The following is an 11336-nucleotide window of genomic DNA, read 5'->3' as shown; positions in this document are numbered from 1 at the left end:
AAAAAAAAAAACATTTTTATGGAGAAATGATTTCTCCAGCATCTATGACTATCACAGGACTGTCTGGAAACCTCTCTGTCATGTGTTGGATTTTAGTTCCTTCATCTGTCATGAGTAACTCTTGAATTAAATTATAAAATTCATCATCTTTACATCCAAATTTCTATTTAAATGTGGCAGGTGTGCACCTCATGAAATTGTTCCCACTTTCCCACATCCACAGATATAGAAATGAAAAATGATAAGATTATATTAATGAATGTCCACAAAAAAATGAGTCCTTTTATGATATGAAGGAATAGTAGCAGCTATCACTTACTGAAGTTGTACTATGCTCCAGAGACTGCATCAAATATTTTATATCGATTACTTCATTAAGTCATCTCTCCAACCCCATGAGGTATTCTCTACCCTTGACCTTATTTTATAGGTGAAGACACCTGAGGCAGTTTGAGAATAATGGATTTGTTCACAGTCACCCAGGTTTTACAATTAGAACATAGGCTTCCACAACCCATAGCCTTCGCTTTGAACTATTGCACTAGGATACCTCTCATGGGAAGGGAGAGACATGTCTCCAGAAGAAAGCAGAGAAGAAAGCAGAGATTAAGATCAGCCACACATCAGTGTTAAGGCAGGGACCATTCTCCACACAGCCCTGACAACCCACAATCTCTTGGAGCATTATTACTGAAAAGATGGCAGTACAAGCAGAAATCACTGAAGAGTTGGGAAACAGCAACACCATGAGAGATAAACAAAAAACTCCAGAACAACAATAATTAAAAAAAAAAACAGCTATCAAAAAACTTCATATCTGAGGAAACAAGAAAAAAAATACAATATGGAAAGGTCTTTAAAATATTCAATAACCTTATCTTTATAAACTTATATTTATAACAAAAGGGAAATAAATCTATGAAACAATAACAGGCATTTGTGAAACAAGAATAGGCAGGCAGGAAATAAGAACATCTATATAGTAAAAAATAACAAATCAGAGATTTGGGAAATACAAATATAATCAATGCTGAAATTTTAGAAAAAACTAAGAAGTTAACTAGCTGACTATACAAAATCAAAGAATGAATTCATGAGCTGGGTCATCATGTGGGGATCATCTCCCAGAACATTGTATATTGAGACACAACCAAACCAAAGTGCATAAATGGGTATACATATAGAAATGTAAACCACAAAACATTTCCAAAAAGTTGTTCTAGCTATATTAATACCTGAAAAATATAATTTCAGATAGAAAGCAGAAATGAAGGAAAGAGGAATATTTTCTTTCATAAAATGAACAATTAACCTAAAACATATGAGCCATAAACTTATATGCCTCCTATTAATATGATTTGAAATATATGACTCAAATATTGATAGAATAATGCCAGGAAAATAGAAGAATCTATGCTTAGAGCAGCAAGCTGCCTCCCTATGAACTTCAATCCTTTAATAAAGACCTACTAAACTCACATATGCTTATTTGAGTGGAAATCTTTTGTGGAAATCATGCAAGGAAGTAAATTCCAAATTCAGGTTGACTTGGCGCAGTACAGATACAGCCTGAAGGTTTGACTGAACCAAGAGGCTGGGTGGCCAGGAGCTAAATTCTCCTTACTCTGCCCTATTCCCTTCTCCACTATTGGGGACTAAAGGTGCAAGTAACTAGGGGAGGCTTTGGGACAAGTGAAGAATTGGGAATACTTGTGGATGTTTTAGAAAGGAAAAGAGTAAGTTTGTGGGCATTGGAACCAGAACTTCTAAATTTGAATTCTAAGTCTAGCAGCTCCTAGCTCGAGACCTGGAGAAAACTATTGAAACTATTGAAACTTCTGTTGAACTATTGAACTTTCCTTGGAGGAAACTAATGAAATTTCTCTCATTCCTGAGTTCCCTCAATTGGAAAATGGGGATAATCATACCAACTCCATAGGTTGGTTACAAAAAGAAGCAGCCAATGTAAGACACAGTGTGGTAGTTTCTTAGTAAACTAAGCACACTCTTTAACATATGATCCAACAATTGTTTTCCTTTCTATCAATATTTATCTGAATGAGTTAAAATCATGTCCACACAAAAAACTGCATGTGGGTGTTTATAGCAGTGTTACTCACAATTTCCAAAACTTGGAAGGTACAGAGACATCCCCCAGTATGTGAGTAGATAAAGCATGGCATATCCACATGATGGCACATTATTCACCACTAAAAGGAAATGAGGGGTGGCACCTGTGGCTCAAGGAGTGGGGCACCAGCCCCATATACCAAAGGTGGTGGGTTCAAACATGGCCCTGGCCAAAACCTGCAACAATAACAATTAAAAAAAAAAAAGAAAGAAAGAAAGAAAAGAAAAGAAAAAGAAATGAGCTGTCCAGCCATGGAAAGACATAGAGGTAACTTTGCTGCATGCTACTGAATGAAAGAAGCCGATCGAAAAAGGCTGACTATGTATGGTGCCAACTAAATGACATTCTGGGAAAAATCAAACCACGGAAACAGTGGGAGAATAAGTTGTTGTCAGGGTTGGGGGAAAAGAAAGTGGAATAGGTGGAACAGAGACTTTAAGGACTGTCAAACTATACTGTATAATACTACAATTTGGGATACATGTCATTATACATCTGTCAAAACGCACAGAGTGTACAATACCAAGGGGGTATATGACAATTCTCTGTATTTATTGCCCAGTTTGACTGTAAAGCCAAAACTTCTGTAAAAAGTAAAGTTTATAATTCTTTTTAAAAAGTCCCTCTAGTAGCTAGGCACAGTGTTGTGTCCTATAGTCCCAGCTGCTTCAGAGGCTGAGGTGGGAAGATCTCTTGAGCCTAGAAGTTTAAGGCCAGGCTGTGCAACATAGAGACACTCTGTCTCTGAATAAAAAGTCCCTCCAGTAAAACATAAAGTGATAAAATGTAAAACTGAATGAGATGCAAATCTATTGTGGGCCCCTGACTGTTTTGTAACACAACTAAAAGAATACCCTCTTCCCCCTTGCCAGTAGAGGAAATGGGTTTATTTAAATAAGCTTGTGTTTATGGAAGGGTCATTTGGAAAAGGAGGAGAAATGGGGGGAAGAGAAAATGATGGTCAGACCTCCTTTGGAGGGGCAGTCACACGGATTTCAATACCTATGTCAATGGAGGGCACCATTCCCACCTCCTCCAGATACAGACAGGGAAGTGGGGAGATGCAGAGGGAAATGCCCAGAACAAGAGGGAGGGGGCATGAGTTGGGCAAGTCAGTTGGCCCTCCTAAACTCAGAGTCTTCACCTCTAAACTGGAAGTAAAAATACTTACATTACATTCTTTCGTGGAGACTAAATGTGACAAAACACTTGCTGTGCAACGGTGCTGAATAAATAGTACCTATTGTCATACCTGGTGCTTGGCAGAAAACAGGAAGTCACTCAGTGTGTGTTGACTAGTTCCTACTGCATGTTGCCTGTCACTGACCTCTGGCTATTCCAGGTGCCATGGTGCTAACTGGCATTTTACCTTAGCCTCAGCAGGCACTGCTGAACTTCTCTTGCCTCTCCAGGCCACCCTCTCCCACGTACTAATCCACAGAGCTGCTTGATTTTCCTGGGGAGTCTTAGTTTATTCCAGGTTTCCTTGTGATTTGTGTGTTTGAGCATTTGTCCTTTGGTTGTCATTGTTTTCACAAGGCATCATCATTAACAGTTGCATTAAAATAAGCTGGGGTGGGAGTGGTAAAACTCAGCGTTGTACTTAAGGCTTCTACCCTCTCCTCAGCTTGCAGGTTGGGAGATGTACCCACAGTGAACAGAGCTCTGATTTAAAATTTGGTCACAGTATAACCCATCCTTCTTTTTGGAGAACAGTTCTAAATGATAACACAAAGTACAGTCCTGTGCCAGCAGCTTGGAACACGCTTGATTACATGGAAACCAGAAGACTGGATTACAGATCACAAGAATCATCAGCATCTCCTTCAAATGTTATTACCTAGAGAGGGGAGCAGGATGGCAGACTAGAAACATGTCCTTCCTAGCCCACTCCTGACAAGGCAGTGGGGGGAAAAGCCTCAATCATTTCTGGTGGGGGAAACTACCTAGAGTTATCACTCCAGGGTCACACTGAGACAGTGGTGGACTATCAGAGCCAGAGGATTTCAGGTTCTGAGCATAGCTAGCTCTCAAGGTGAATGTGTGGGAGTGAGCAGGGACCAGTCAGCTGGCCAGGTTTTACACAGAACCCTGGAGATACCATCCTGGAGATTTCAGATCTTGGTATCTACTGCTTTGGAACTGTCAGGCAGGTCATAGACAAGTGGGTGGACTTGGTGTTGTGCTGCTGGGTTTGAATATCTGGTGAAGTGGATCTCTAACTGACTTGGCTGCTGTCTGGGCTGCCATTGTGGTTGGTCCTGTGTGAGAAACAGTCACGCAGGGTCCTAGTAAATGGCTGGCTCTGGTGCTCCTGATGAGCTTGAACATCCTCTCTTGGTGTGAGCTGAGCTGTTTCTCCATTCCCAGGAATTGTTGTCAGGGGCACTGTGAGATGTGCGTGGTGATGTGGGCAAAAGCAAGTCCCACATTTACCAATTATATGAAGAGAAAGAGAACAAAATAAACTAAGATAAGGAAAAATTTAGCAATATGTGGGGATCTGCCATTACTGACCTTCCAAAGGCCAAAGCTAGAGGGACACCTTAAACCATAAGCTGGTGACCACCTGGTAAACCTGGAGCTGGACCACTCGAGACATCCCACTCCCAGGTTTTGTTTCTCCACTCTCAGGAATTGTTGTCGGGGCACTGTGAGATGTGCCTCCTAAGGTTTCTGGTGAGACCTTTAGGACCCCAAAGGCAGGGACCGAATACTGACAACAAACAGGCACTGACTGAGGCCAAAAAGTTCAGGAAGACAAGATCCAATCTCATCACAACTAAGGAGTGCTGTCTTGCCTGTGTTCTCTGTCTCCCAACACCACAGCATCATGTGGTGTGCAGGTTGTTTTCTTTTCTTCTTTGTTGTTGTGTAGGTTGTTGTTGTTTTTCGGTTTTGGGGTTTGTTAGTTTGGTGGTTTTTCCTTGATTTTTTTATTTGTTTTTGTTTAGTTGTTTTGTGTTTTTCCAGTTGCTTGTATTCCTACTTTTTTCTTTCTTTTTTTGGATCCGCCACCTCCAGTATATGGGGCTGGCACCCTACTCCTTTGAGCCACAGGCACTGCCCTATTCCTATGTTTTTTATTTTATTCTCTATTTATCTCATTTTTTCTCTCTCTCTGTTGAGATTTTTCTACTTTCCTAATCTTTCCCACACAAATTTCTCGTATGGTAGTTAAGATATCCCTTTTTTCTTTCTTTATCATTTCTAATTGTATTTTAAATTTTCTTTATCTATTTTTTTTTTAAAGACAGAGTTTCACTTGTCACCCTGGGTAGAGTGCCATGGCATCACAGCTCCCAGCAACCTCCAACTCTTGGGGTTACATGATTCTCTTGCCTCAGCCTCCCGAGTAGCTGGGAATTACAGGTGCCTGCCACAACATCTGGCTATTTCTTTTGTTACAGTTTGGCTGGAACTGGGTTTGAACCTACCACCCTCGATATATGGGGCTGGCGCCCTACTCACTGAGCCACAGGTGCCGCCCCATTATCCATTTTTCTTTTGCTCTTTGTCTGAGGTCTGCGGTGGGGTAACAGCATTGGTCTGTCTGGGATGTCTCGAGTGGTCCAGCTCCAGGTGGTCACCAGCTCATGGTTTAAGGTGTCCCTCTAGCTTCAGCCTTTGGAAAGTCAGTAATGGCAGATCCCCACTGCAACATATTGCTGAATTTTTCCTTATTTTAGTTTATTTTGTTCTCTTTCTCTTCATATAATTGGTAAATGTGGGACTTGCTTTGCCCAGATCACTAAATAGCTCTGAATTTCAAAAGACCCACCCACCCAAGAACCCCAAAATCCTCAAATTATAGTTGTGGTCATAGCACTCAGCCAATCAATACCATTTCTCCATTTGTTCTCTTTCTACCCTGCTGTCCTTCTTTTCTCATTTGTTCTGATTCTTTACTTTAAACCCCCCATCTTTTGCTTTTTCTTCTCTTTCTTTCTGATTTCCTCTTCTTTCTCACTGCTCAGTCTTTATCTTGCTTTTCCTTTTGGCCTTGTACAAAGCGGCAACTTCAACAACTGAGCTGTGAGATAAGACAATTCAAAGTAAAGGAGGCAGTGAGAAGGATAAAGTAGGGGAAGAAAGTGAGCAAGAAGAAAATACATATGAGGAAGAACCAACAGAAAAATTCTGGTGCTCTGAAAAACCAGAGCAAACTCCCTCCATCCCCCAAGAGACCATTAGACAGCTACTGGGGAGGATTCCATCTGGAAAGAAGTAATGGAAATGACAAAAAGGGAACTTAAATACAGATGGTAAAGGAAATAAGGGAATGGATGAGAAAGTGGAAGAAACAGAACTAAAAAATGGATGAAAGATATGAAGAAAATAGAAAGGAAATGCTGGAACAAAGGAAATGAATGAGTTAATCAGGCAACTTAAAGATGCAGTAGATAGTATCAAAAACAGATTAGACAATGGAGAAGAAATAATCTCAGAGCTAGAGGATAATGTTCATGAGCTAACCCAGGTAGTTAAGGAGGCAGAAAAGAAGAGCGAGAAAGCCAAACATTCACTCAGAGAGTTTCAGAACTTCATGAAGTGTTCAAATATACAAGTAATAGGGATGCCCAAGGAAGAAGAAGCATGACCCAAAGGAATGGAAACCCTACTAGAGAATATCATAAATGAAAAGTTCCTAAGTTTCACTAAAGATTCCAAAACTCTCCTTTCACAGGGATATTGAACCCTGGGTCATCTCAACACAGAGTATCTACAAGACACATTGTAAGTAACTTTGTCCAACATCAAGACAAAAAAGGAAATCCTGCAAGCATCCTGGAATAAGCATCAAATGCCCTACAGGAGCAGATCTATCAGAGTGACAGCAGATTTCTCAACTGAAAGTTTACAAGCCAGATGAAAATGGTCATCTACTTTTAACCTTCTTAAAAAAAACAATTTTCAGCCCAGAATTCTGTATCCTACTAAGCTTCAAAATTGAGGGAGAAATCAAATCTTTCCCTGATATGCAAACATTGAGGAAATTCACCACATCAAGACCAGTTTTATGGGAAATACTTAGACCTATTTGCTACACTCACCATCACAACAGACCAACAGAAAAATAAACACCCAGAAATTAATGCACAAACATAGTTTCTACAATGGCGCAAAGGATAAAAGTAAGCAACAGACCTTCACACAAAAAGTTGAATGAACTCCATCATACTTCTCAATTCTCTCAATAAATGTTAATGGCTTGAATTCCCCCCACCAAAGAGGCACAGGCTAGCTGATTGGATAAACAAGCACGAACCACTCATATGCTGTCTCCAGGAAACACACTTAGTCTCAATGGACACAAAAAGACTCAGGGTTAAGGAATGAAAAACGACTTTTCAGGCAAATGGAGATCAGAAGAAAGAAGGGGTTCCAATCTTATTTTCAGATACAAGTGGATTTTAAATAACTAAAGTAAGACAGACAAAGATGGTCACTTCATACTGATCAACAGAATAATACACCAAGAAGACATTTCAAATGTAAGTATTTATACACCCATCTTAAATGCTCCCAGATTTATGAAATAGACCAATCAAGGTCTGAGCTGTATGATATCCCATAACATCATACTAGTTAAGAACTTTAATACTGCTCTGAAAGCACTGGATAGATCCTCTAAACAGAAACTCAGTAAATATACATGGAATATATACAGAACGCATCATCCAAAAGCTAAGGAATATATGTTCTTCTCATCAGCCCATGGAAGATATTCTAAAATAGATCATATCTTAGGATACAAATGAAACTTCAACACAATTAAAAGAAGTGAATTTATACATTGTATTTTCTCAGGCCATACAGCAATAAGGTAGAACTCAACCCTAACAAAAATTGCCATCCTCATTCAAAAGCATAGCAATTAAACAATCTTATGCTCAATGATAATTGGTTGAAGGAAGAGATGAAGGAGAAAATTGTTAAATTCCGGAAACATAACAACAATGAAGCTAAAAGTTCCCTAAAGTTGTGGGATACTGCAAAAGTAGTCTTAATAGGGAAATTTATCACATTAGATATGTACATTCAAAAACAGAAAGAGAGTACAGCAACAAACTAATGAATCATCTTAAGGAAATGGAAAAGGAAGAATAATCCCACACCTAGCAGAAGAAAAGAAATAACCAAAATGAAGTCAGAAATTAGCGAAATTGCAAACAAAAGAATCATTCAGAAAAGTAATGAAACAAAGAGCTGGTTCTTTGAAAAAATAAACTAAATCAACAAACCATTGGCAGACATACTAGAAACAGAAAAGTAAAATCTCGGATAACCTCAACCAGAAGTGAAAAAGGGGAAATGACAACAGTTGTCACAGAGATACAAGAGATTATCACTGAGACCAGTTTTATTCTGAAGTCCAACATCTAGTAAAAACCAAGGGCCTCAATGACATAGTTATTTCTTTATTAAAATATTCTATGGCTTTTTACATGGCAACCACTGTTTTGTAAACTGAGGATACACACAGCCACTTACCTGTTACACTGGCATTCTGTTTGAGGAAGACAGATAGACAAATGTGGGAGGTTCTCATTTTGGTGCTGATATTAATGAATTTCAGTTAACATAGTTTATTTAAGTAACATTAGTCCTCCAGTGCAAGGTTCAAATTTTCCTTACCAAAGTGAATTTGTTTCAGTAATTCGTGTAAAGTACAACCTTCAGTGCCAGCTCCTTGGTCCAGAAATCACTATGTGAGTAACCAAAGCTTGTCGTGATCAGTAACCAATAATGTCACTTCTTTCAAAGTCTTATTGGCTCAGAATAAACCTCTTTAAAAATTTTGACAGAATTTAGATGTGCCATCATCAAGAAGGCAAGTACTGTTCCAATTACTCTTGACATGTTTGTATAAAGAAATAAAACACTTTAACTCTCAATGTTTCTAATGTTTCAAATTATAATGTACTAAATATTCATATGATTTTATTCTTCACTGCCCTATATGTTTTAACTGACAGTATGAGAGAGAATCTCTAATATTTTGTTAACACATTATAAAAGTCCCCAGAATAATCATCATTTTCCCCATTGGTTATAGAGATTATTTTCAAGGGTTTCAGCTTACACAGTTATTTTTTTTCAGAGACGGGGTCTTGCTTTGTTGTCCAGGCTGGCCTTGAACAGCTAAGCTTAAGTGATCTTCCCACCTCAGCTTCCTGAGGATCTGGCACCACAAAAATGAGCTAGCTGGCCCATCTCCACAGTCCTTTTACAATCCTGAGCTGCCATGCAAAGCAAGGACTATGTGTATTCATTATAGTACAGATGACAATAACTGATAAGAAAGAAATCAGGTCAAGAGGAATTGGTATGTCAGGGTGAGAGGCGGGGATTAATACTTCATATAAGGTGGTGTGCAAAACACGTCTTTAATGAAGTGACATTGAGCAGAGACTTGGAAGAAGGGAGGGAGGGAGCCAAGCAGATATGTTGGAGAATAGCAGAGGAGTTTGAAGAATTGCTGTGGTTGACGCAGAGAATCCAGGTAGAAGCTGCAGTAATGGTCCAGGGAGAGGTGATGCTGGCTGGGACAGGGTGGAGAGGTGGGTAGAAAGTGTACAGGTTATGGATGTGACACAGAGCAGTGATGGAACAGGCTAAGCCTGGCTTCTGAGGGCCATTGTAAAGTTTTAGTTTTGCAATCTGGTTGTTAAATCTTGAACCTGACCACATTGGGAGTATTTATACCTCAGAAATTGAGGAGGATCACAAATCAGGCTTTTTTTTTCCTCTTTCAAAATCAAGTGTTCAACATTTACCATTTCACCAGGGACATGTGCACTTTCAAGACAGAACTCAATATGGGATGTAAAGAACAAATCAAAAAGGACTCCAAGGCTTTTAGACTGTCACAGCGTTGCTACCATGGGCCAGAAGACTGGAAGGACACAGGGTGACGAACTTCTGCTCCCATCACAGGGACAGGAGGGAAACCTTCTTCCTTGGTTTGAGGAGGAGGACAGTTAGGTAACGGGAAAGGAGAATAATTTTTCGTCTCAAGGTGGGATGGAAGTTTCCACATACAGTACTCAGGAGACACGGGAAAAGCTCAGTACAGCTGGGGGGTTGGAGGAGGCTGGGGTCCAGAGACAGGAAAACTCTGCAGAGCATGGCCTGAAGTCTGGTCTAGGGCCAGTCACAAGGTGATGGGTGAGGGTGTCCTCAGGCACTTAGGTTCGTCTTGATTCTCCAATTCTACAGAGGTGTCCTGAGTCAGTCCCCCAGCCTGATCCCATGGCCCCTGTTCAGGACCACCAAAGAAGACCTGGCCCTGGGGCATCAAGGATGGACTGTGCTGACACAGGAGCCTGAGGCATTTGGAGCCAAGTCTGTGGAAGATTCTCTCTGGCTTCTTCTGTCAGGCTGAGCCCCTTAAGGAAGGAAGGAGGCAGCAGAGACTGAGGGTGCCATGTGACAGAGGAGGAAGGAAGGCACTGAAGAGAAACATATCCACATTTAATCATCTCTCTGCTCATTGTTCCTGAGAGCCTGTTATGTCCCCAGTGCTGGTCTCCTCCTGGGATGCATGTCCCTGAGATGGGTCTCTGCCTACTCATCTGCACTCCCAGTCCAAGCTCCTCTTCCTGAGTCCTGACTCCCCTTCCTGAGTCCTGTCTGCTCAGATACCTGGAGGGTGAGAGTGGGAAAAGCCCTCAGAGCAGCCCATCTGGGGCTTCTGATCATACTCTACAATAGGCATAGCTTTGGCCCCATGGACACCAGAGGTCAAGTAATGAGAGATGGCCTGCAAGGGAGGTCACCCATCAGCTGCCCCTCATCCAGCCCCCTCTGCCCACATCCTTCCTGGACCCGGAGAGTGTTGTGGTCCCTTTGAGCACCCTAGCCCATCACCTGTGGTCCCTACACACTTCCTCACAGTTGGGAGTCTCTAAGAGCATTCTGAGACTCCCGAGGGCACCAAGGCAGGTGTGTCACCTTCTCTCAAGTACTGTGGTCTGATGCTATGTGGCAGGTGCACTGGCCCCCTGCTGGCCTTGCTCTCTCTCACCCACACTTACAGTCAGGCCTTCTGCTTCCTGTGGACATAGACAGCAGCCACAACCACCATCAGCAGCATCTTAGGGCCCAGGAGGAAGGCTACCAGCAAGGGCCCAACAGGAGTTGATCCCAGATCTGGAAATCAGGGCACAGAAGAGCCATGAGTGAGGCTACCCAGGAGTCC

The 11336-nt window shown here is 41.2% G+C and overlaps 1 protein-coding gene across 1 annotated transcript in view; it reads right to left on the bottom strand.

Moving 5' to 3' along the window:
- Nucleotides 1–10561: 10561 nt before the first annotated feature.
- Nucleotides 10562–11336, bottom strand: part of LOC100944392 (signal-regulatory protein beta-1-like) — a 19363-nt gene continuing 18588 nt past the window's right edge. The window contains exons 5-6 of the mRNA XM_003788073.3: nt 11173–11287; nt 10562–10780 (exon numbers count right to left, since the gene is read on the bottom strand). Of these exons, the coding sequence (XP_003788121.1) occupies nt 11175–11287 (113 nt within the window). The 3' untranslated portion in view covers nt 10562–10780; nt 11173–11174. The remainder of the gene's footprint in view (nt 10781–11172; nt 11288–11336) is intronic.

The sequence above is a fragment of the Otolemur garnettii genome, unplaced genomic scaffold (genome assembly GCF_000181295.1).
Source record: "Otolemur garnettii isolate 467f Iridium unplaced genomic scaffold, OtoGar3 scaffold00025, whole genome shotgun sequence".
NCBI lineage: Eukaryota > Metazoa > Chordata > Mammalia > Primates > Galagidae > Otolemur > Otolemur garnettii.
This window is presented reverse-complemented; position numbering and strand designations above follow the sequence as displayed.